The sequence below is a fragment of the Lepidochelys kempii genome, chromosome 2 (genome assembly GCF_965140265.1).
Source record: "Lepidochelys kempii isolate rLepKem1 chromosome 2, rLepKem1.hap2, whole genome shotgun sequence".
NCBI lineage: Eukaryota > Metazoa > Chordata > Testudines > Cheloniidae > Lepidochelys > Lepidochelys kempii.
The window spans coordinates 25333840-25360967 of record NC_133257.1 but is presented as its reverse complement, the minus strand read 5'-3'; the positions used below and the strand labels follow the sequence as shown (position 1 = coordinate 25360967).

The window sequence follows — 27128 nt, the reverse complement described above, 5'->3', positions numbered from 1 at the left end:
AATTTCCCATTCAATGATTTAGTAGAAAGATCTTTGCATAAATACAGGAAGATAAGCACAAGTGTCAAAGACACTTATTAGACAGTCACGGTGGGTATCCTGGGACAGACACAGCCGCAACTATACTGCATGCAAAGACACTTATGACACACTGTTTGACTGGCAGCAACATAGTCAAAAGAGCACTACCAATTCTTAAAGACCCTCACAAGAGGTGGCAAGAATATAAATCTGTCCTGTTCTCTACCAAAAATACACTGACTCAGCTTTATGAATAAAGGACTGGCTGTACTCGATTGAATATATCATTTTATCAACAGATCAAAAGGAAAAAACAAGATATTTTAAACACAAAAGGATGTTAACACTAGAAAAAGATTCCTCCTTTTCTATTGTCTTTAAAAGCAAAGTAATGGTATAAACTGCCTGCCTCTCTAAATAGGATTAATTTTTTGCCTGGCTAATTGCTAAATATCTTAAGAATATTCAAAACTGCCAGTAACTAAGCTAGAGAAGGCAGAAGAGACCAAAAAAGCACCGCACTCCACACACACACTACAATTTACCTTGCCACATGCCATCTTCTGTCCACCAATAAGTGAATATCCTCAATTCTTCTGTTGTAAGCATAGTGCAAACGCTTGGGAAGGTGTTGTTTCAAATAAGGTTTAAAGTGCTGGTCTGGCTTTCTACACTGAAACACAATTGTAAGAAGCTATGTTGTTTCAAGTCATCATCACTAGTGTGGCTTCAACCATAAGATCTGCTTGATTTCAGGAGTTCAAGGTTATGTATAGTAGACATATATCCCAGATCTTGCACAACACACTACAGGACCATATTTGTATAAATAGTGCACTGATACACTTCCCTACGGACAAGTGAGTTTTGAATTATGTTCTATGCACATCTGACATCTTTGTTCTCGCTACAGAGTGTTCTTCAAAGCAGTTTGCGAAACTCCACCACATTTTCCTCAGTGATATGCAAAAGGGTTCATATCTGACCAAAGCTTAATTTCAGAAGACTCCTGAATAGATAGCCTTTCCAGAAATATATGTAAAGCAGTTTGGCTTCTACATTTGATAAATCAGTATATATTTAATGGGAATTTCATAAAAACAAGGTTAAGGTTAAGGAATATCAAATGGATTTTTTCTGCATCTTCCAAGTACTACTAAAATGTTTACTCATAAAAAGGTTACTTTCCATTTCTGAAGGAAGGAATAAATCGGCTCAATTCAGGGACTCAAGACCATCAGGAAGATTCTGGCTGTGTACTACCCAAAAGGGTTATAAAAGCTACTACAGCAGCAAACAGGGGATCTCATGACAAACATTAATCCCTACACATGAAGGGCCTTATTTACCACTCTATCTTCAGCCTAATGCTGGTTTTCTGACTAAAGAGTGAGCACAAAATGATGAATAAAGCCCCAAATTAACATGTGAAATGAACAATATACTGTAGACAGATATAATATGCCAGTGCTAAATACTCACTGTGAGGTTGGCAACAATTACTTTAGGGTCATCTGTTAAAAGAGAGACACAAAGACATAAAACAGTCATCTGTTTATTGGAGTTACAAAGTAAGCACTCTTTTCAGGAGTCCAGGCTCCTTTTAAAAAGCTATCCTCTCTTAGCAAAAATGTGTTAGATAATGTGCAATATAGTACACCTTTAATGTGTTTTTCCTTAATTACCCAAATTTTTTATAGCAGCATTAATCAGTGTTTTACACTTTGGACCTGAAACTAAATACTCATAGAAAAAAATTTTAAACTAACATCTTGAAAAGCATCTATCTAATCTAACAAGTAGGTAGTCATATCTGAGAATTTGCAAAAAGCTTTCTGTAAGAGTATTTAAGTGCAAGAATAAGCATCTTTATAAGCAATAATTAATAAGAAAGCTGTGGTTCTTTTGGCTGCTTTAGCATTACACACAGCTGAATAAGTGACTAAATGAAGTAACTGAAAAAACATTCTGGGCAAGCCGTGGGACTTTACTCTATGCAAGCTGCACTACCACTTGGACAACCCACATTAAATTCTCAGTCTCACTTCTTACAGGGCCAGCTAACAGAATTTCTCAGCCCCTGGAGTAGAAAACAGAGTTGGAAGAAAATGAAGTACCTTGTCTCTCAACCATATTATTTTGGCTGCTTAAGGCATGATATTGATTGGCTTTGAAATGAGTCACATTCAGTCTCAGGTACAATTCACAGACACATACATTTCAAAGATGTAAGAATGAAGGTAGTGTTAAGGCATGAAATAGTGGAGGAGGGAGAAAGTAGTTAGGTAATTTGCCATTTAATGTTCTGTTCCAAATCCCGAGAATGCGTCTATTTATTTTGTGTTTGAATTGTCCATTTATAAGCAATTACAAACATTCGGGGAGAAGAGGATAGAAAGAGACCCATAGAGGAGATGAATGAATGCAAATGGAGGTGAAAAACAAAACAAAACCCAGAGGCACTGTGCCAGGGATTAGAGAGGACAACTTCTCTTTGGAAGTTCTGACCATGCCCCAATCAAAGGAAAAGAACTTGCTTAACATCAGGGAAACTGAAAGAATGATTTTTCCCATGCTATTTCACTTCTCTTTGCATAAGAGTAAAATATAGTGCATCTAATTATCTGTAGAACTTTAATATGGTAGTGCCTGATCCTACTCTGACTGAAAACTGCAGCAAAATTCACTGGAGTTAACAAAAAGGACAATGGAGGCTTTTTTAAAAGTTCTCAGTGGAAGATACACAAATATATTCACTCATCTAGGAGATAATAGGCATTGGAAGATCTTTTAAAAAAATTATAACTGGAAGTTTACTAATAGTTTTGGTAGACTCTGCAAAGAAAGAATTTAGTCTTTATGATAGCCCACCAAAATCACAACATAGTACATTCAAAAATAAAATGGTGAAATACTTTTAGCCTATGACGTGAATAAATTCATTGTTATGCTCTGAAAAACTTAAGATACACATCAGTGAAACACTGGTATTTGAAAACAGATCTTTACCCATGTCCCTTAGACAAACATCAGAATACATCTGTTCCTAGTTAAACCTTTAATCTAGGTATGGATTTTAACACGTACCCATTGTCTCTGATGTCCTTTTGTATTTTGTGATCTTGAAATATCTCAATCTGGTCTTTGCACAACCAGATACATCTTCAAGCAAATTTTCCCCAGACTGTTTCAAATGGTCTCATGTAGGGCTAACTTAGAACTCCAAGCAACTTCTTAAAAGCATGTTGCAAAAAACCCAGATTTTTCATATACTATCACTGAGCCCCATTTGCTCAAATTCACACTTCACCGTTTTCTCTTACCCACACTCTGCCTTAGCTGTACATGGCTGCCAAATATCTAAATATCTATCAGTTTTTTGGCCACAAAAATGGGAAAATGAATGGATTCATAATTAAGACTACCACTTGACCAGTCAATAGGCCCTAGTCAGTAGGCTATATTTAATAATTTTTTTTTTTAAAAACAACATTCTCACTTAGCATCCAATTCTGCAAGGTGATGAACTCCTTCAAGTCTCACTATCATTGATAATGGGACAACTTGTCTGGATGTGGTGTTCTACCTGAGTTAGAGTTGCAGAATCTTGGCCTCAGTATAGTATTTACGATACTTGTAAAATCAACTTACATTTCAGATTATTATTAGATCGAGGGCGAATGCGTCCTAAAGACCCAGGCACCAATACGATATCTTCTACATTAGTCAGATAGTTACTCAAAAATTCAGTTCTTTCACAAGTGGTGTCCTCCATTCCTGTGGAAGGGAAATAAGCCTCCTTTAGAAAAGCACTGTATCTTGAAACAAGCTTATTTCCTAAAACAGAGGAATCAATCTCTGGCTTCAGAGCAACGGTTCAAAAACAAATATTCCTTCTTCATATACCCATCCTATTCCTCTCTTCCTAGCAGGTAACCTACCTCAAGTTTATGGAAAGACTACACTGTCACGAATTAGTCATCAAGAGTGGTCACTGGAACTATTCCACCTGCCAAGGAACTGTCAGACACATGGACACCTTTGTTTGTTTTCAGCTTTCACCAACATCAAGTTCTTTTAGCTAATGTCTTCTCGATGGCAGCACTGATAATCACCAACATTAGATATTGTTTAATAACAGAATTATGGCTGGTGCTTGCACCTATGTGCACAACAGAAATGCCAGTGTCAGAGCAGCAATGCCAATCACTACATCCAGGGAGCGTACACTTGTTATACATCCTGTTTTAACTCCCAGAAGCACTAAGATCAGCTCCTAGTTTCAAAGTTATTTTTAAAATACAATTTAAAGAGAGGAGACAAACACACAAAGGTATTGTATCTTGGTGGTGTATTCTAAACCAACTGTAGGTAGAGTGAACAAAGTTGTTACCATCAGAGTTATTTTGTGGCCAATGAGAAGTGTATTGGTGGTCTCAATCTAATTCGTAGTGAGTAAAACTCAGAAGCCTGTAGACAAGGAGTAACTATGTTTGCAAAATAAACTCTCCCCAGAACCCCAGCAGTCATCCCCTCCACATCAGGGAGGAGACATAACTGGTAGAGAAACCTGTAGCACAGTGCTGTACCTGTTTTGTGGACAGAGAGTGAACTTTACTGTCCAGGCCTGTTAATCTGGCACTTCACTCACACACAAAAATCTTATCTGAATAGCATGGTATCCCATAGCAAATCATGACTCATTTAGTGTACTATTACTCTAATTAAAGACCTTTAGTAACCTCTCTGAAATGTTATGCCAAGAACAGTTCTACCTCAAAAACATACCCAAATTTGATCTCAATTTTCCTTCTTTCGCCTATAGTATTTTCACTGGAGTTTCTCTCTTTACTAGGAATTCTTACAGTGAAGTTTTCCCTAATTTCCAGGTGACAGAGACCTTTCAAGTCATGATTTTCCATTTTTTTTATCATTCTGCCCATTTTTGCCACTTATTCTCTCCCCGATCCAATATCTCTTGTGGGCATTTCTCCTTCCTCCATAACTCTTCAAAGCTGGGCCCAGTCCCTCATAACTATCCCAACTTTGTTCCTCTGTATGTGACCAGCTGCACTCCTAATTGCCATGGAAACTTACTGTTCCAAAATTCTACTCCTACAGTCATTAAAAAGGGGATGAGGCTTCTACACCATTTCTTTTCCAGTTAACCTACTTTTAATAAATAAAAACAAAACGAGAGACATGGGGACAGACTGCAGCTGTTCACACTTGCTAGGGAGCAGGTAGGAGATATTGTACATTATTTGTGTGTTACACCCCAAAATACAAACAGGCTTAATTCTGAATGAATGTGCAAATAGTTAACCAAATAGTTAAAATAAGAAGGAATTCCTCCACAAGGTAATCATCAGGCAAATTAAAAGTTGGGCTTACATTGTCAGTGTCCTGTGAATAAATATTTTTCCTTTTAAAAAGAATTTTTAAAAATAGGATGTTCATTTAGGCTCCGATCCAGTAAAGTATTTGTGGTGTGTATAACTTTAAGCACAGTGAAGCTCTGGAAATTGCTCAATCATCAGTTTCTATCCATATTTACATACTAAGAAAGGACAAGTAAGAGTTTTTACCATGGTCTCCAACAAAGATAACATTGACACATCGATGTAGTTTCAGCTGCTTCAGTCCATCCATTAATTGTCCTAAAGTCTTGTCAATATCCCTTAGGGGATTTATCATCTATACAAAGTTTGCAGAAAGAAAGGAAGTTAATCACCATTGCAATGCTCTCTCTTTCACTATAGGTGGAGCTTCCTCAGCAAAATTCTTGTAGGTTAACTTTCCAGATCAAAAGGCAGATCCTTGGCTGAGTAGTTATCACCCTGACCTAATCGTCATCTCCTTTCCTATGAGCTTGATTTGATTTCCTCGAGGGAAAGATACAAAAAAAGTCTTCTATTGGGATGTTGTTGGATGACTGCAAGAAATCATTGATCCTATTCCTACCCCTCCAACAGAACCCCTAAACATATGGTAAATGCAAAGATTTACTAAATTAGAAAAATGCATATGATTGGGGGAGATGCGGGGGGAGAGAACTCATTTAAATGCTGTTCTTCCAATGGACTTTAGCTTTTCAGTTTTTCCGAACACCAACTACGTAGTCGTGGTACATAGCTTCAATCTCAGTGTTCATATGAAAATCCCAAGCCATTGCGAAGGGTGCTCCAGGAGGTATCTGGTGCTAGAATGGCTGCCCTTAGCCTTCCATTATAAGTAGCAGGAAGAAAAGGCAGCTTCAGCTGAATATCCAAGGTCTCTAAAGGATCAAGTGACAATTCTGGCAAGATTTTGAAAAAGGATGCCCAGAGCTAAAATGGTATAAATATATTATTTTTTATTTTATAAAAAGGCAAAATTATGACAACATGCAGACAAGTTACAATTCTGAGCAGGAACAGAAGCGAATGCACTTTTTTCTTTTTTATTAGAAGATAAATACTTGGAATTTCCATACATTTTAGATAAAGGACAGTTTATTAAAAAGAGAGAGACAGACAACATTTCTGTTTGTCACAATATGCTCAATTTCTCATATGTGCATATTTAACTGGATCAGTTAAAACATTTGGAACAAAAAAACAATTCTCCTATAGGAAAACAGAATTTTGTCAAAATCTTGACTCGGAAAGGTAGATTTCAACCGTTTCCCAAGGGAAATTTCTGCTTACAAAAGTCAACCTGACCCTAATCTAAATGTTTTGCAAGCTCCCCTTCTGCCCAAACTGTCACCCACCTTGTGGAGTTGTAGATTCTGAAAATAATCAAGGTAAGACAGGAAATTACAACTCATACAAGGCACAATGGCGACTCTGCCACAGGGAGAAACAGCTGTGAATCACAGGAGATAGAATCCAGCTGGGGAGCAGGAAGAACCCAGAACTACAATTCCCATGAGACATTGTAGCAGCTCAGGCAGAGAGAAAAGATTCGGAAACTAAAAGCTCCTATTCAGGAAAATATGAACATTTAGTTTCAGTCAAAAATGATGAAACATTCTGAATGAACATTTTACAGAACTTTTCGTTCCATGAAAAATTGCACTATTTTGACTTTTTGTCCCAAACTGCGACAAAAGCCCACTGTTAAAAATCTCAGATTTTCCCCATGGATTGGAAAGTCCGTTTTTCAGTCAGCTCTAATTGTATCTCATGCATCACATAAGGAAATTAAGACTTTTCTTTCAGCCTCTAAATGGTAACTCTGCAGTTAGGAAAGCTGGGAACTGCAAATCCTCCTGGATTTCACATGAGGATTTTCTTGTGCAACAGGTTTATGCTGTTCTTAAAATAGAGCAATAGTATTTCCATATGTGATAAGGAACCACAAATCACAGTACTTTTCTAAAGTTCTATATCCACCAAATTTCAGCTGGGGATTTGCAAAGATGTTTTTGATACCATGAAAACAAACTAATTGAGTTTTAAACAAAAATAAAACAAAGCAAAACACACCACCCTTCTCTTCTCCCCCTCACACACACACACCCACCACAAAAAAACCCCACACTATTTCACATGATCAGAGCCAGAGAACCTCAATTTAGCTCCTTCACCCCCATTATTCTCACTGGGTTCTCATTTAAAAAGTTCTGTTTATTTCTGAAATGGAGTAAGGTCGATACTGAATGTCATTAATACGTTTACGTGAGGATACTCTACGTGGATGTGGGACTGCCCTGAGACCCATGTTCTTGTCCAGATGTAACCTCCAAGGAGTTATCAGTGAAATAATAAGTCTCATGTGTACCTTTGCTCAGATCACATGCTGATCTCCACTACCTCAGATCTTTGTCAAGTTGTATGGAAAGCTTTATTTTCCAAGACAGGTGTGGATATCTGAGATGCCACCGAAAGAAACAACTGACATTATTATAAGAGGATCAAGTATGAAACTGAGAAATGCAGACCAGTGTTACTAGATAGGTTTTAGCATGAGTTTTCCTTCTGAAGAAGAACTATTGTAACCTGATGCTGACGTATGAAGAGAAGAAAGGATTTAACTCCTAGTCTTGTGGTGCATCCCATTGCGGTCAATGGGCATAAACAAATACTGGCACTAAAGGGTTAATTTGCACTGGATGTGGATGATAATTTGTGCTAGAATAATCTGAGATTTTTGAAGGTTTAGTGAGAAATCCACAACTGGGTTTCCATGGAGATTTGCATGGATGGAAAAGCTTTGGATGAAATATTCATCCAGAGAAGAGAAGCCCCCCGGGTGGGTGGGGGGGGGTGAGAGAAAGGGAGATGGATACATGTACTCTCACTATTAGCCCACCTAGAACATATTTTATGCCAAAAACAGTAGGACCTTGAATTAGCAAACTACTCTGAAAGGGGAACTCCTGTATAGTTTGTTTCATTCATGTAAACAGATAATCAGCCTTCCTCTTGAGTAGACTATCAATGCTCAAGGTATCGTGCGAAATGGCAGTTTTACTCTTGATGACTGATTCCTCCTCCCCCCCCCCCGCCCATTCCAGGAGGAGTCTCAGAATGCCTGATTAATTTCAGAACTATATTTTTTTTTTAAATCAAGAATTGAAAGCTACTGGGAAGAGTTTCTATTGCTCTTCTTTGAAAATACACTGTCAAGATTTTTGCTTGGATCCCACAGGAGATATTTTTAGGCCCCATGAACTGGGTTACAATTACTTTAAAATCCCTGAATGGAAGGGATGCTGAAGTGATCCACAGCCCTTCCCAAGTTGTCAATTAGTGGCAGGTGGAGAGATTTCATTTATTAAGGATCATCTTTCTCCTCTCTCTAAATCTTTTCCTGGGGAAGCAACCTCCAACTTTGACCTTTTTGAAGACAGAGACTTAAGTACCATCATAAGGCATTATCGCCAGACCCAAAATCATGGGTTCAAAAAAATCATGATTTACATGCCCTTCCTCCCGTCTCACCTCCCCCCAAAAGTCTCAAGATTTTTTAGCCAATGAGATATTTGTGTGTGCGCCATCTGGCTTTTGACCCTTCAGATTACACTCAGGTCAATTTTCAACTTTTCTCCAGTGCCATGAAGACTAGAAACTTGGTTTTATTTGAAAAGAAAAAAAAAAGAGAAAAGAAAAGAAAAAGAAAAAGATTCTCACATAATCACTTGATACCAGGAAATGGGGCTTAAAGAAGGACACCCAATGTTGTGAGACTCATGATGAAGTCTTATGGCTTGGTGTCGCTGATAAGATCTTCCCAGAGATTTGTTTCATGCTCCCTTCGTTTGATGGATTTTTAAAAGGTCCTAAAGAGGCTTTCCCTACAGTGAACAGAGTATAAAATAGGAAGAACATAGTTCCCAAAAGACTCAATATATCCTGGCTGCTTTGCCAGCAGTGATCTTTCAGTACAGTTATAGAAAGTCTGTCTCGGAATTCCCAAACTGAAATATGGAAGGGAGTCCAAGTTGCAAAAATTAAGCTACATAAGAGCCTCAAACTGACACTTCTGTCACAAAGTTTTGGAACACAGGTAAACTTACTTTGTTCCGACGGGATTCCGCAGAATACTGATCCACTCTATGTACTTTTCTTCTTTTCTTTGGAGATGCAACTCGTCTTTCCTGTCTCCTCTTAGGAGTAATTTTTCTCTTAGGTCTCTTAGGCGGAGTAAGAGGTGAGCCATAACTACTCTCCTGTACTGGCGGAGAGAGATGTCTGGACTCAGAGAAATCCTGACTCAGCTAGCATCAGATACTACAGTGACCTGCATCATCAAATTGAGGAGCATGAAGATCAATGCTTCTTCAATAATATAGGAGTTAGAAAGGGACAATTTAGAGGTCTCTCTACAGAGGAACTCACTAAATTGTACTTGAAAGTGGGATAGCAGTTACTCAAGCAACTAACATAAGAGCAAATGAAATTGGTATTTCAGGAGACGGTCAATCAGGCCAATTTTTATGAATACGTACTGTAGTGTTATGAGTATTTCTCTCCAAGTGTAATTCAATTCACAAAATATACAAATAAATACACAAAATATGTAACAGTATCAGCTTCACATTTCTAGTGGTGTAATTTTTTTTTTTTTGCAAATTCTTGTGTTTGGGGAATCTTAATGAAACATGGAACATTTGACTTGCCGGTTACCACTTCTGCTGGAAGCATCTGTGCACTACAAAGCCACCACACTGACAATCTTGGAAAAAGAGTGCAGGGTTGAACCAACATGGAGACTGCACCTTCTGAATAATCTAATAATTTGTTAAGGGCAGTGAGAGAGAAAATGGCATTGTTGCTGACTGCCCTGTACTAGTTGTATGGATAAATTGAGGACATCAGTCTCCAGAGCTGTCAATATGGCACCTTTTGTGAGCAATACATTATCTATTAAAATAAGTCACTTGAAATGGGTTTATTCGTTTTTGTGTATGAATGATACAGAAGAAGGGACTGGAAGGGCCCAGTGTTCCTTTTTCCAATAAGCCCCACTTTAAAGATACGCAGGGTTGCCAAGCACAGCTCTCAATTTTGGCCTGTTCTGCACCTGAGAGGTGCTAAGCACCAACACCTTCCATTAATTTTCATGGGAGTTGTGGATTCTCAGCACCGCTTAGGACCATCTGTGAACAGTGTGAGAGGACACCTACAGGGAGATAATACAGCTAAGTCAGCAGGTAGGAGAAAATGGAACCTGCTATATGGGCTTGAGGAAAGTCAGTGATTTATAATCATATTTACTTCTGTCTACTTAGCCAGTTTCTCTGTTGTTCAGTCACAGAGCTGTATGAATGGAGGGGAAAGAAAAAACAAACAAACAAAAAAGTGTTACCATCTGCCATGCTGTTTCATTGCTTCCAAGGCAAGCAGCTGGAAAGGAGATTCTAGTCCAGTCTCATTCGTCTCTCTCCAGAAAGGCATTTTAATAAAGCAGCACCAGAGTTTTCTTTTTAAAATGTTTCAAGCTTTGTGCAATCCTGATGAGAGGAGCAGCAGGGAAAGGAAGGATTCTCATTTTACACTGTCCCTGAATAAACTCAGCCAGAGCTTGACAGTGCCAGACACACACTGGCCAGTGCAAGAAACCTAGATATTTTGAACACTTAGAAGAGCTGTCTCAAGACAGCATGTTAGAGGAGCAGCAGGAACAGAGTTTAGGCATGACAGGTTTTGATCTATTTAGAGCACTTACAGCAGTATGTATATTTATATACTTTTTAAATATATTTTTTTTCTTTCAAAGTTAGCCAGAAATAAAAGCCAAGTTCTTGTTAACCAGCCAAACCTTAGCCTCACTTGAAAAGATTCAGAATAGGGTTATTTCTCTTTTGGGGAGTAAGGGGCCCCTCAGGAAGGAGATGAACAAATCCATCCCCCCTTTCTAGACATAACAAAAGGTGGGAACTAGCCAGCCAAAGCTCTGCCTCTCGACCCAGAAGGACAACCCATCAGTGTCACTGCAGAAGCACAGAAGGGAAAAGAAAAAACAGAATTGCGGAAATAACCAAGGGCAGGCACACATTTTAAATTTCCCATCAATACATTCCGAAAATAAAGTGAAGCTTTATAACCATCTTCCTAGTTCAAAAGAGCTGTTTGTGAAGGTCTCATTAAAAACAACGTTACACTGAAACACCTAATAAATAAAACATACTGCAAGTTATTGTAGTCAACTTATTGGGCGAAATCCTGGTTCTGTTGGCTTCAATCAGTGGAACCAAAATTTCACCCATAAATTTTGAGTACTTCTCCTTTTTATTCCTAAATTTTAATGTACTGTGCCCTCAATGTATAGAGCATTGAGCACTTCCTGCAAGGTTTGAGCATCAACTGAAGTCCCTGGGAGTTAAAAATGAGCAGCACCAGGCAGGATCAAGTCTTTTTAAAATAAAAGACATCATAATTTTATAGCTAGTGAGTTAGTAAATTATGCTAAACATCCACTCGACATTGCAAGAGGTGTGTTGAATTCCCCACCCCCTCTCTCCATCTAGAGAAGTCAGCAGTGAAGCTGCTCCTGAACTTAGGGAGTATGAGGCAAGAAGAGTTTAATATAAGGAGATTTTCACTTAAAAAAAAAACAACACACCTCTTAAATATACTACACAATTTTCAAGAGCTTGCTTACAAGCTCCAGTGTGTTGCTCAGCTGCCACAGAGGAATAACTGGTCATAACCATTCCAAGTGTCTAAGTGCTGCCAGTCCTGTACAAAGAAAAATGATGTCCAGCTCCCATTACTAAGGAAGCAGCTTAGAGAGGTCCCACTGAGGGCTTCCTTCCCAGATGATTTATGAGATGTTCATAGCTCCCAGAAACTGGGGGGGGGGGGGGGGAGGCTGGAGGGGAAAGAGCATCAAGATAAACATAATACTTTCTAGCTCCTCCCTCCTGAAATCATGACCCTAGCAAGTCTTAGACAGCTGCACGTTTGTTTTTAAATCCACATTTACAAAATCATGTCTTCTTTGTAAATTTGGGAACAGAAATATGTTCATCCATTAAACAGCCTGTTCTCCATTCAATGAAAGTCAATTTGGTGTGAAGTTATTTAAAGCAGGGTGATTTAAGAGAGGTTTTTTCGTTAGTCGTATAATTCCAGGCTAGACTTTAGATAGCTATCCAGAAGAATTCTAAGATTATTTTTTTCCCATTTTCTAAAAAGACCCAATTAATGTCCTACATTGCATAGAGTAAGGGTTAGCTAGAAACTTGACCTCTGGGAAACATCTTAATCCCACAAGGTACTGAAAATCTCAACTCCCAGTGACTGAGCTAAGCACCTCATAGCATTAGACCCCAAGAGAACTTGTCCAAAGAGCCTATTTAGAGCTCATATTTGAAGAACATATGCAATTTCATCCTCAAATTTCACTTTACCTCAGTGAAAAGATACGAGAAAGTGTCTCTGTTCTGTAGAAAGCTACACTCTAAAGTTACTGTTTTCTTTTAGTTTGATGCACTATATTCAGTCCTATATTGTGTGTAATTACATAATTTGTTATAGGCAAAGGTACTATAAAACATCAATGGCAGTTCACCTGTATAAGAACCAGGCTTGAATTATTTCAGAACCTGCCAAGACTTAGTCCTAGTATTTCAAATAGCATAGCTACGTCACTTGACTGGAGGTCAGACTCCCATTCGCCCATTAATGCCAACCATGAGAAGACACAGACAGACAGTCAAACAGAACTCTTCCCTTTTTAGCAAGTATTTGACTTATAGATTTTAGACGGTAAGTTATTTGGACCAGAGAATCTTTATTCTACCTGGCACAGCACTGATGACAATGCTGGTGCATAGTGATTTATTAATAATGGCTCACTTTTAATCACATGCATATATTATTTCTTATGAATCTGTATCCAACTGTTCCAGCAGAGATATTGCCTTCATCTAAAGGCATGACTGATATTAGGGAAGGGAACACAGAGAGAAATTTTTCAGAGTTTAGAGATTTTTATGGAAAATTACTGAAGGAATAAATGAGAAGAGGTTAACACTTAAGTTGAAATGGAACCCTGGACATTCTAAAGTGTTTTAAAGGATAGTTTCCGAGTGCTCCCATCTCTAACAGGAATAGATACAAGGATTTTATGCAAACAGGTTGAGAGATTATACTGGACATATGCACCCCTTGAGTGCATTGTGAGACATAAGTTGCTGAAAGCACTTTGTTGGTAGCCACAAGAAGTGCAGGTACCTGAAATAGCTCCAAAATTTTAAGTGCTGTTGCTTTTATAAATGTTTCCTTTAAAAAGGAAGTGTATACGTTTAGTCTTAATTTTAAGAGTTTGATCTTTGCTTCCACAATTTGCACTGAATTCAGTGAGAGTTTTGCCTGAGTAAAGTGTCCAAGATGAACTGCCAAGTGTTTAAATATTTAGGTGTAGAATAAATATTGCCTCTCCACATCCCCAAGATAACACGCTCCTGTACAAGCTTTTGGGTGTTCTTGAAAGATGTAGTAATTTGGTAAGTAACCAGTGCAATTCATGTGAGTTCTGAACACTTTGTCACCACTCCTGAGCCCACACTGGTGGACAAAACAGAGGAGGGTGCTTTAAGCACCTCTGGGAAGTGATGGATTTTAAACTCCCTATCTCATGCTGTTAGGACTCCTACGTCCATTTCTGAGGGAACAGTACTGGCAGGGCTAACCAAACCGCTTGTTCATAGACCGAATATTGAAAACCACGGTTTTCCAACTCTAGAACAGACTATTATCCAGGCTCCTTCAGATTGTCAACTTTGAAAAAAAAATATTCACCCTCTCCTTTCCCCCAAGGAAACATACCAGAGAAACAAATATCCTTTTCTGCCTCTCTCATATAGGGTATATTTTTTTAAGAAGGGTAAATTGATTAAGGAGCACTAAATTGTCCTGTTATACCAGCTAATTTCACATCTGAAACCTTTGCCAGGCACATACCTACATCCATAATGTGAACTTTATACATATCACACAGAGGGCTTCTAGACCACAGGTACAGTTCTCTTAACGTCAGATGACCCTTGGTCATAAGTTCTTGTTTATTTTAGCCAATTGTCTTCCCTTTCTGACAGATAGGAAGAGCACTTCGAGATAAGAAAGCCGCCTCAGCTCAGGAGTAAAGTGTTAGCAAATATTCCATAGATGTCATGGTTGATCCTTGAGATGTGTAACTTTTACACAGGAAAAAGCTATACTAACCTCAGAGCCAAAAGGACCATATCTGTGACCAGCAGCATCTGGTTGTTCAGAGTAGAAAGCATAAACATAAGGCCTGAAAGAAAGATTTTGTTCAGAATAGTCTGCTTTCAACCACAAAAGAAGAAGAAATTGCCAGGTCATGCTAAGTCAGCCTTTCAAATATTGTTTGCCGTATGTAAAAAAAATTGTTGCTCAGTCAGATGTTTTCCAAAGTGTGATCAAGCAATTAGTTGCTCCAGAACTTCATTAGATAACAGAGCACACAGTCTGAGGACGCTCACTCTCCCTTCGTTCTGTATGAAGGAGAGATCATGATATCAGCTCACATGGGCTATGCAGCCTGCAGCATGTGAGAACTTGTGTAATAAAAAACACAATTAAGATCTTAACATTTTCCCAAGCTTCAGAGTGCAGCTTCTGCATTTACCACTGCCTAGAAGTTTATTAAGCCACATTAGATTAAGTAGCGTAAAACGGCCAACATTAATCCATGTAATTAAATGTTCCCCAATAATTAAAGGACATTTGCATCAGAGGTTTTTTGAGGAGGGTTGAAACACTGCTGGTTAAAAGCTAAGAGCATCAACGAATAGTGATACTGAATGCTGGCAAGAATAATTTTTAATACAAATATTCCAGCTGTTTCTGCATCTCCAGCTACTTTTAAAGAGAAGGCAAGTTGGAAGTTTACAAAAAAAGGAACACTACATGAATTACCTTTCATTGTCTGGTAGGGTTAGCCACTGCAGTATTGTTAATATTCTGCGTTCATGGGGGATGACACTAGACCACAAAAGAAAAATAGGTTTAGTTATTGTTGTATACAGAGAAGATAATCATTAGGTATCCTATGATCTGGACCTATCATGGACAAGCCAATCTTCTTTTTTTTGCTCATTAGAGTTCAAATTTCATTCCCATTTTGCAGCTCAAGTTATTGCTCATCTTCTGCAACCATGTATTATACTGAAAAGATAGTCTGATTAATCTCTCTCTCTCACATTTGAGCCACCACTCTCAAGGAAACAGTTCATTTTTCTACTATCCTATGTAGCAGTGGATAAGGACCCATTCCTGTAAACTTTTATTCATGTGAGCAGTCCTTGCTCATAACAATAGTTCTGCTGAAGTCAACAGTACTGCCAGCCTAAGTAAGGACTACTCACATTAGTAGCATTTACATGATCTGCTCCCACTACTACTGGGACTTTTCAGCTTGGAAAAGAGATGACTAAGGGGATATTATAAAATCATGACTGGTGTGGAGAAAGTAAACAAGGAAGTGTTATTTACTTCTTCTCAGAACACAAGAACTAGGGGTCACCAAATGAAATTAATAGGCAGCAGGTTTAAAAAAAAACAAACAAACAGAAGTATTTCTTCATACAACGCACAGTCAACCTATGGAACTCCTTGCCAGAGGATGTTGCGAAGGCCAAGACTATAACAGGGTTCAAAAAAGAACTAGATAAGTTCATGGAGGATAGGTCCATTAATGGCGATTAGCCAGGATGGGGAGGGATAGTATCCCTAGCCTCTGTTTGCCAGAAGCTGGGAATGGGCGACAGGGGATGGATCTCTTAGTGATTACCTGTTCTAGTCATTCCCTCTGGGGCACCTGGCATTGGCCACTGTTGGAAGACTGGATACTGGGCTAGATAGACCTTTGGTCTGACCCAGAGTGGCCACTCTTATGAAGTTATTAGAAAGGCTCACATTGACTTTGGTAGGAACTGAATCAGGTCTTAAATTGGTATAAACCAGTTTCTCTCACACAGATATGTAACCCCCTTGGGGTTCAGAGAGCATGGCCCTTTAAATCTTTTTCCTAAGGGGGAAGTGCTGATTGTTCCAGAAGGAGGAAGTGCTGTTGGGGGCAGGAGGAGCAGAGAGAGAGGGGAGTGTCAGTGTGTGGCTCTGGACAGAAAGGCTGCAGCAAGCAGGCCGTCACAGAGGGAAGCAGCCAAGAACCTGCATGAAGCCTGGGAAGAACAGAGCGGCCCATCGGGGACACCCCAGGACCGGAGCCAGGAGGAGCACGGTGCTGGGGAGGAATCAGCCGAGAAGGACAAACTGGAGCTGGACCCAGTATCACTGCTGCCCAGAGCTGCATGAGGCTGTGAGTACTGGGGCTTGTGACCTTGCATTGGGAATAAAGAGGGAGGCTGTTAGCTAGTTAAGTGGGGAGGTTGTCGCTCTGTGTGGCTTTGTAGAGAGCTCGGAGTGGTTTGTTGGGGAAAGTTTACTGGTGTTGAATATGACCAAGAGCACCCAAGACTCACCACTGGACTGGAACTTTGCCCAAGACTCTTGAACTCTGCGTGCAAACACATTGCTCGGTGTCTGCCCTTCCAGATTGTGGTACCACTGGGCCTATGGGGCCTTGTATTGAATGCAACCCTGTTTTATTGCTCCCCATATAATTCCCCCTGTTTCCCCCTGCCATCCCTCTGTGAATAAACATTTCCCTTTCCTATATTCATTGTACTCTTCTGGTGGGTGTGTGCGTTCACTCTGGGGGGTTTGGAACAGGTGCCCCTGGGGTGGAAAGGACTTTCCCTGCTGCATTCCTGCGCATGCCTTCTCTTGGCCAGAGTTGCCTGCAGAGCAGACTCCATCTTGGCCACGAGGGCGCTAAAATTACATATACATTTAGAATGCCAGTCATTCAATCAGCATCATGACGCTCAATTTTGAAACTCTTATTCTGCTAAAACCTCCTTAAGAATACTGAGACTTCCCAGTTGGGTGGTGAGACTAATATCTACAAGAAACAGAAGAAGAAGAAGAAGAATTTTTAAACAGAGTTGTTAATCTTTAAAAATGTCATCTTTCTGTGTTCAAGACAAAAAGCTATATGAAACTGGAGTTAAGACTGAGAACATACATTGGTAATTTAAGGGTATAAATTACATCCCTCCAATGTTTATCACAAAAACAAGCATTACAAATCTTAACTCTGAATTTCCTGGATTAAGTTTAAAAGAAATTCCAACATTCTAAAGTATGGAAATGCACAAGTCAGACACCCAAACAGCCTTAACTGTGCATGGTGTCACTACAGGACAATGATCACCCAACTATGGCTAGCGCATAATAGTTTAACTTAATCTGGAACCAGACACTAACTGTTAAAGCAGCATCTCTCTTTTTGGCTCATGGTTTCACTACATGGCTGTCCCCCTATGCTGTCAAAGTCCACCATAGGTGATGGAAGCCACTTTGAAAGTGGGCAGTTAATCATGGAATTCTCTGTAGTAAAATATTCACCAGCTTCTCCTGTACAAGTAAATTCCATTTACGAAGAATGGAGAGGGAAAAAAATTACCATTCATCCTAAAAAAATTATTCCTCAAAACATAGTGAGTTTAACTATATGGTAAGTTCGAAGAGTCTACATCACTCCATTATGTAAGTCATTTGGGAATAATAAAGGGTTTGCTAAATTTCTTAAGGGACATCTTACAAATTCTCAAACAACAACATTAATTCTGGGCCCAAAGTGCACGTGCTATAATTCTGGGGAGTATACACACTCTTCAGACATACAGTGGCTGAATCCCTACTTCCAGAATTATTTCAAGTTCGCATTTAACTATGAAACCACATAATAGATTCTAAATAATGTGAATTACTTAAAACCATTAGTCACCATGCCCAGCATGACTATGTAGTGGTAGCATATTTTCTTAACAGACAAGGAAAGTAAGTGAGGTCCCTTGCTCCTAAACCAGCAAGTTAGAACTCATGCAGATTAGGGGTGGGGGTATGGCAGTGGGAGCTTCTGTCTATCACAGACATTTTCATAGCGGTCACAGATCCACAGGATCTGTGATACACCCTAGCTTTTACACAGCCTCTTGAACCAAGGGGTCTCATTCTTTCTTAAGAGTAGGCTCTGCAGCCTCATCACCTCAGAGACTGAATCTCTAAGCTTCATGACTCCTGCTTCACACCAGGAGCTCTGCCCAACACCACCTGAGAGACTCCTAGGCCTGGTCTACACTGCAGGGGTGTGAAAAACACCCCCCCTCCGTGAGCGATGCAAGTTTCAGCGCTGTAAAGTGGCAGTGTAGACAGTGCTCCCAGCGCTGGTAGCTACTCCCCTCATGGGGGTGGTTTTTTTTAAAAGCACTGGGAGAGCTCTCTCCCAACGCTGGTGCTGCAACTACACAGCCAGGTACGGCAGCGCTTTGATGTTGGCAGGGAAGACATACCCCAGTCAGAAACTTTTACTCTCTTCAGGGACACAGGCACCTCAGCAAGTATTTGCAGTTACACCAGACAGCCTTTCCAAAACAAAGCAGGGTTTATGAGTCAACTGGAAGACAGCATTGGAAGTCCTTAACACAGAGAAGCAGAGTCCATCCAGCGACACCTGAGCAATCTGCGAGCCACGCTGCTATGGACTCCATTTCAATCTCTGTGTCCCTTTGTCTGTCCATAGTGACAGCAGTCCAGCCTTTCCCGAACATCAACTCTCCAGCCTGTCACCTCTCAGACCTTTGTTCTCGAGCTAGCCTCTGCTCAGCCTTCCTGCTGAGAGGTGGGGAGAAAGCCTCCTTCCTCTTTGTTATTGATTGCTAGGTGTCAATGTGCTGTCCACCAGGAGTTTCCATGGTCTTCCCAGATATTCCATTGACATCGGTTAGCCTCCACCAATCCTTTAATGACCCAGTAAGTCCACCCCAGACATCTAGGCAGCACACATACTTCATGCCTCCTGCACTGCCCCAAAAGCAGATTTAACCCGTTAGCCCCCACTGGGTAGCAATGCAAAGTACAGGGGGAAACTGAAGCACACACAGGATTCATAAAAAAAAAAAAAAAGATTACAGAAAATTCCCATTTCATCACAATAGCACATATCACTGTGATATTCAAGAGCATAATTCTGGTGGAAGGCTTTATCAAAAAAAAAAAAAGAAAAAGAAAAAGATCCATTTAATACTTTGAGCTAAACATACTCTGCTCTCTTCCAGCAAGGAGTTCCACAACAGGATCTCTGCTGCCAAAGTTTGTCAGAAGGAAGAAAATGGGGTGATCTCACTTCCCTCTAGTAATCTTTCAGAGCTCAGAAATGATACATATCCAGCCATTTTCAGATAGAAAGATGGCTGGCTGAATGCAGGATTAGGCAGTAAACCTCAGAATTGTCTTCTGGATTGGAGCAAGGGGAAGAGGGTATTCATCCAAAACATGGTCATTTTTAAAAGACAAATTGTTTCATTTGAGGGGGAAATGTCTGAATTCGTTAGGCTGCAACGCTGGCACATTTTCATCGTGCCAAATGCTGTAAGTGGCAGGAGGGCAGAAGAGGCTCCTATAAACACCCTCACATAGAATATCAGGGTTGCAAGGGACCTCAGGAGGTCATCTAGTCCAACCCCCTGCTCAGAGTAGGGCCAATCCCCAACTCAATCATCCCAGCCAGGGCTGTGTCAAGCCAGGCCTTAAAAACCTCTAAGATGGAGAGTCCACCACCTCCCTAGGGAACCCATTCCAGTGCTTCACCACCCTCCTAGTGAAATAGTGTTTCCCAATATCCAACCTAAACCTCCCCCACTGCAACTTGATCCCACTGCTTCTTGTTCTGACATCTGCCACCACTGAGAACAGCCAAGCTCCATCCTCTTTGGAACCCCCCCTTCAGGTAGTTGAAGGGTGCTATCAAATCCCCCCTCACTCTTCTCTTCTGCATCCAAGGGCTAAAAGAGTATGTTGCTGTTAAGGCCTGGTCTACACTTAAAAGTTAGGTTGCATAGCTATGACATTCAGGGGTCTGAAAGATGTACACAGCTGAGCCCTGTAGCTTTGCCAACTTAATACCTGGTGTAGACGCAGCGAGGTTGACAAGACTACTTCCCTTGAGCTAGCTATGGGAAACTGGAATTCCTACAGCAACAGAGGGGAAAAAACCAAACCAAAACAAAAAACACCACACAACAGGCATTTACAGAGATATAACTACAGTGCCGTAGCTGTACCACTGTAGCACCCATAGTCTAGACATGGCCTGAGACTAAGCTGCCAGATAACTTTTAGCTAAAGTTGAGCAATACAATTAACAACATAACCACACTTATTTTCCACTCAGGAGCCCTCCACAAAGAAGTCATCAGGCTCTGGACCAAGGTAAATGTCATATTGTAATATATTATTTAACAAAATTATAAAGAAACCACAGTGGGGGGTGGGAAATGGGGTGGGGTTTTAAGCTTTCTTTGGCTGGGAAGCTATTGAATGTTAGAGCCAGGGAAACTAATGAACATTTACTTACACCAAATTAAGTCTGAATTATTTGCAACAGGTCTTCAGAAATAAAGGTCACTTACACAGACCAGAAGAATGTCCCAGCTTTCACCCCTTGCTTGGTAGCAGTAATCCATATCTAATGAGGAAAATATAAAAGGATTATAATAGTACTCAAGTCTTGATTTAAAAAAAGAAAATTAAAGCAAACTTTTTCAAAACGTTTTCCAACTATAAACAAGGAAGTAAAGTGTAGCCTTTAGAATCCCATTTCAAATTTGAGCATTTGTAAGAAGACATGCTGTTCTATACAGATTTTGGGGAAGTGAATTATTCTTTAGTCAGCCATGTTGAGGTATGCAGTGTTGTAGCCAAGTGGTCCCAGGATATGAGAGAGAGAGGGAGAATTAGTAAGGTAATATCTTTTATTGGACCAACTTCTGTTGGAGAGAGAGAGAGAGAGAGACAGACTAGCTTTTGAGCTTACACAGAGCTCCTCTTCAGGTCTGGGAATTATGAAGAAGAGCTCTGTGTAAGCTCAAAAGCTGGTCTCTCTCTCCCCCTCACGTTGGTCCAATAAAAGATATTACCTCACCCACCTTGTCCTGCAGCCACGTGGAGGGTCATTTTATACTTTTCTTCCATTTCACCTTAAATCTCCATTACTCCTCTTTCACAGGAAGTGATGTAGCTGCGTGGCCTACATGAGGCACTTCTAGCCATCAAAGGACAGCAATATCCCATTTTGGCCTCTTTCTGATCAAAACTGGGAGAACACCAATTTAGCAAACAACTGTCAAAAATTTCAGAGGAGCAGCCATATTAGTCTGTATCCACAAAAAGAAAAGAAGTACTTGTGGCACTTGAGAGACTAACCAATTTATCTGAGCATAAGCTTTCGTGAGCTACAGCTCACTTCATCCAAAGTGAGCTGTAGCTCATGAAACCTTATGCTCAAATGAATTTGTTAGTCTCTATAGTGCCACAAGTCCTCCTTTTCTTTTTGTCAAAAATTTGTTACTCAAAACTAGAAGACATGCTTGGAAGATTTTCTTCAACAAAAACAAAAAAACCCACACACTTTGGCTGAACAAGAAATAAATAGCTTCCAGTGGTCACGTATTGGAAAATACCTCTTAACTTGGAACCTTCTGTGTCAATATATGTTCATCATCATCATCATCTTCTAGACAGCTGCCTGTGCATGAATTATTCCACAGCCACATCCTGAATTTTCTACACACATCTTACTTTAGTCTTAACTGAACTAATTTAATGAAGTGTTTAAGTGCTATGAAAATGGAGATTTTTATATTTGAGACTGTTAATAAACATTTAACCTAGGTATATTGTTCTCATTACACGATGATATTAATAAGCACCTTCACTCCTCCCTTCAATCCACTTTTCTCCCCTTGGAAAGCTCCATAGTTGATCTCTGCACCCTCAATGCCTCCAAACCTTATTTCTCAAGTTTTTCTTTCTTTCTTTTACTGTTTGTTTACAGTTGTTGGCCAGAAAATAAAGATCAATCAAGTCCTCCAACAGTAGCTAAAGCTATGTACCAATCCTAATTATGATTACTACTGAAATTAACCATGACCCCAATGAAGTGAGCTCTAGCTCACAAAAGCTTATGTTCAAGTAAATTTGTTAGTCTCTAAGGCACCACAAGTCCTCCTTTTCTTTTTGCAAATACAGACTAACACGGCTGCTACTCTGAAACCTGTCATATTTCTAGGTAGTGATTCTAAGCACATGCCCCAAGAGACACCCTCCTTCTGACCAAGCTAGTAAAATGGAAGTAGCTTTGACAGATTAATTATTAGGATTGGCACACATTGCCAAGGCATCCTGCGTATCAGCCGAGATGTTGATAGTTGGTTTTAATTCTGATCCTCTGCCCAGCCTCTTTACAAAAGTCCTGCTGAAAGGCATACACAGATCAGGGCATGTTCTGTGAACACCACAGTTTTGCTTGGAATAGGAGTCTCCATGCATAAAACCTGTCTACTTTTCAATGTTATGCTCACATGAAGCCTGCGTCTGAAAGCCCTCTGTGTGCGAAACGCCCACTGAAGTCCATGAAGACTTCTACATAGAACAGCCTTACTGGACTGAGTTTAAGATGTGACAGGAGACAGCCCAGTAGAGTTAAATCCTCTACATTATAACTGTTCTGTGAATAGATACAAGGGTAGCAGGAGCAGTGGCAGTACAAGCTTCCCGACACTGTACTCGAGCAACCTGTCCTGTCGCTGAGGAACTAGTTCTGCCTCCATGCCTACCTAACAGTGGTGAGACTGCAATTATATTAGTATTGGAACATGGACTCAGTAGACCTGAAATTAGTCCAACAACTCCTCAAACAATGAGCACTCAGAAGTCATTAAAGACTAACTACTCATACAGTCGATATTTGAACTGATGCCTTACGGAAAGGGAAGCGGGTGTCTGAATCAGTTTCTTATCCTTGGCAGACTACCATCATGATAAATTTAGCTCTATGCTACACGGACAATAAGATACTATAGGATCGTTTGAAAAACTACTTTGGTTTATTTTTGTAGAACTAAAAGGAAAAAAAAGTTTGCCGTAATGCAATTTCATGCCAAGATCCACAACAACAACAAAAAATTGGAAGCGATATTTCAGGGCATCTGAAGAGGAGACTGCAATGGTCATCCAGATGTAACATATAGATGCACAGTTTAACACCAAACCAAGTTTAGGATTACAAGAGACATATTAGACCGAATTCAGTACCCTAAAAGAGCAGGATATAATTGTCCCCCACCCCTACTCCTCCCAATGGATAACATAATATAATTAAATGGACACTACAAATGATTTTAGCCTAAATGCCAATTGTAGACAACAAAAATAAGGCTGACATCCTATCCCTCCCTCCAGAACAGCAAGAGTTGAGAACAAAGCATGCGGGTTATCTTTGAACATCCTCCCTCACTGGTTTGTGTCACAACTTTAAAGTTTTATATACCTCAAAGTCCCTGTACTGTACCTATAAATTTAAATGTATTTTACAATCCTCTGTGACGAGCATGTTTGTTCAGGTCAGTTATCCCGCAGTTTGCTGTGTTTGATTTTGCAAGGTCAGCATCATTTGTGAGTTTAAGTCATTTATTTGTTATACGTAAATACACCAGTTTTAGCTGCTAGTGGAAACTATATCATGTAACATGCATGTACCTTATATTACATCACACCACACCCTGTATCGCAAGCTATAGTAGGTCTATATTATTAAAGTACCCTACTAGCACAGAGGAGAGAGGAATAACATTTAAAACATTATCCAGCATTCCCTATTACTGTGTATCACAAGAATTAGAGTATGTTTAATTTCTACAGCGCAGAAAAGTCTGTTGTATTAAGGACCCAAAGATTCAGCTGTAGTGCAAAAGCCAGTACTCAAATCCAGCTTAAAAGAAACGATTTTGCATGTTTACAGGGTCATATATTAATGCCTTTAAACACCTCTGAATTACAGTATTACTCTATTCCTTTTATTAGTAGGTAGACACAAAGAAGTTAAGCGACTTGTTCAACGTTATACAGGACATCAGTGGCAGCACCCAGGAACAGAACTTAGGAGTCCTCAGAACCCCTAGTCTCCTGGTCAAACTGCTAGACAATACTGCCTTTGTGTATGTACATTACTACAAGGAAAATCAATTGGCATGGCTCCTGGACTAGATTGTGAAAGCCAGCAAAGTGCAACATCTATCTATTTTTAATCTTTTGTGGAAAAATAAGTTCCAAATCACTTCATAAAGCTTTCCCAGTATCTGTTGCATTATGAAAGTACGGGCAAAAGCACATCCTAGGCCAAGGCCAATATAAAGTAAATGCACTGCATTTTGGCTCTTGTGGGATCACTGTACAAACACTTCTTCTGCAAGCTGGCCAAGGAGGGAAATTCTGGTCAGAAGCAGAGGTACTATATACACCATCTGTGGTTGAGGAGAGGCAATGTCTGGGTGGGAAATCCCTTTCTCATTAAGAAATGGCCCCGGGGGGGGGGGGGGGGGGGGATTGCACAGTAACTTACAGGGTTTCTGAGGTAAATCTGCATTCAAATTTGGTACAACTATGTAGAATTAAAACTAGAGCTGTTTCATGTGTATCCACTACCAAAAAGGTAAAATATACAGCAACCCCTTCCCTACCATGCACCTTTTATCTGACTGAGATAATTATGTGACTAAGTAGTTTAGCACAATTGCCCTCTGGCACAGTCAGACATTTTTGGTATCAGAAAGCTATTACCTAGTAATTGGCTGAGAGGGTCAGACACACAGGGTGGATTTGCCAATTTAAAGCCAAAAAAATTGCTTATGGAATGAAATTCTTATGGATATCCATTTTCTCCCTATTGACCATGAAGGATCAAGAAAATATCATTTTAAAACAATTGATAGGTTTTTACAATAGAAAGGCTGGATGCAGCTTCCTGCAGAGCCCCATCTCTCTCCTTTTAATCTCACCATTTTATCAATACTGTTCCTATGTTGGTTGCGAGAGACTATTTGAGTAAGCTATGAAGCTCCTTATTCCCTCAGGAAATATTCCAACTGCCTCCATGCTGCCAGTCCCTCCTAGCCTGAGCTTGATCCTTTAATAGCCAATGCAACATATTCCTATTAAACAGAGGCAAATCTGATTGGTTTCAAAAATAGAGATTGCTTAGATGTAGGACTTGTTTTTCCCCCTGAAACTGACATTTCTAAACTATGTAGTACTTGGACCTAATGTCTAGAGACTATAAACACAGCACTGAGACACAACATGTATTCCAGTGACTCATTAATATACAGCAGCTACAAGTAAGGTGGTGGTTTAGGAACATGATGTTCCTTTTGGAGCCTCAGCTGGCCAGCAGCACAGTTCAGTGCTTCTCACTAGGCCCTTCTGAACTCAAGTTCAAAAAAACCACCACACCCCCTAGAATTGTTAAATGCTTCCAGTCTCAATTTAAAGTGAAAGTAAAACTTAAAAAAAAAGCCAGCCAGCCATGACACAGGAGACAAATCCAGGCTAATGACCAGAAATGCTACAAAAGAGCCTATGTGTTGTACTGCAGTTTTTATACAGCCATGATTTAAAAGTTAGTGGACAAAAAGCTGGAAAAGTACAATGCCTTTTTTGGAAGAAAGTGTGGGCCTACTGATTCCTTCACTGTAGGATAAGTGGCATTCACCCATATGGGTTTACTCCTGAAAAACAGGAAGCTTAAAAACTTCTACAAATCAGATTTGGCATTGAATGAAGATTTTGAGCTTCATTAAAAAAAGATCAGTGCTGTACACTGAAAATAAAGCTTTTAAGAGTATAAGTCATCCAGAAGGGTTTATCCTCTAAGAGAGGCTCCAAAACTGGGAAATTTCTCTGGGACACTACAAAACCTTGCCATAGGTCCTGGAGATCCAACACACTTTGCATTTTTATTACCCATTTCTATTTGCCTTTTTAAACAACTTATTCCTGTAGTAGAAGCATTGGTTGAGGAGGGAAGGAAGGGGCTAGTCTACTGATAAGGCTAGAGTGTGATTTCCATGGTTCATAGAGCATATAAACTATTCTACACAAGAAAAATACACCATCTGATCAGTATTTTCAACAATGAATATGGCTTTGACTACTGGTTAAGAGACCTTTGAGATTTGTTCTTATGGTTAGACTAGAGGTCATAAAAAACACTGAGAAGGGAACTGCAAGCATCAAGAAACAGTTTTTTAGTGCCTCCTTTGAGACCACTGGCCCAGATGCCCATTATCTCTATGTGGATATCAGCTAAGGATAAGACATTTTATTTGCACATGGATGGTACCATGTGCCACTTTTTTAAATAAAGAATAGTAAAATCTTGTTTTCAGTACTCTGAGAACTAGGTTGTTGAATTCACATGATCAGGTTTTAAATGCTACTTATTGCACCCTGAAATATTTACAAAAACTAGCATAGGGTTTGTTTTTTTTTACTTGCCCTCAAGTTACCTTCCGATAAATACTCCCTTGGAAATATAAAATACAAGTTATCTGCCAAATCCCACTGATTTCACATGGTGATCTGTGTGTATTCTTATGAGATGCTGATCACTGAAGTGAACTTTTTAATTATAATTATTACACAATCATCCAAAGCCTGCACTGACCCAATTCTCTACCCTGCCTT

General features: G+C 39.8%; 1 protein-coding gene across 4 annotated transcripts in view; it reads right to left on the bottom strand.

The window, feature by feature from the left end:
• The window catches only part of ENPP2 (ectonucleotide pyrophosphatase/phosphodiesterase 2), a 107255-nt gene that overhangs the window by 20597 nt on the left and 59530 nt on the right, over positions 1-27128 (bottom strand). For 3 of the 4 annotated variants that reach the window (XM_073330256.1, XM_073330255.1, XM_073330257.1), the window contains 7 exons: positions 21017-21072; positions 15399-15464; positions 14682-14754; positions 5610-5718; positions 3673-3798; positions 1504-1535; positions 567-694 (listed from right to left, as the gene is read on the bottom strand). In XM_073330256.1, coding sequence (XP_073186357.1) covers positions 567-694; positions 1504-1535; positions 3673-3798; positions 5610-5718; positions 14682-14754; positions 15399-15464; positions 21017-21072 — 590 coding nt within the window. Of the gene's footprint in view, positions 1-566; positions 695-1503; positions 1536-3672; positions 3799-5609; positions 5719-9526; positions 9680-14681; positions 14755-15398; positions 15465-21016; positions 21073-27128 lie in introns of all 4 variants that reach the window. The other variant, XM_073330258.1, reaches the window with a different exon arrangement.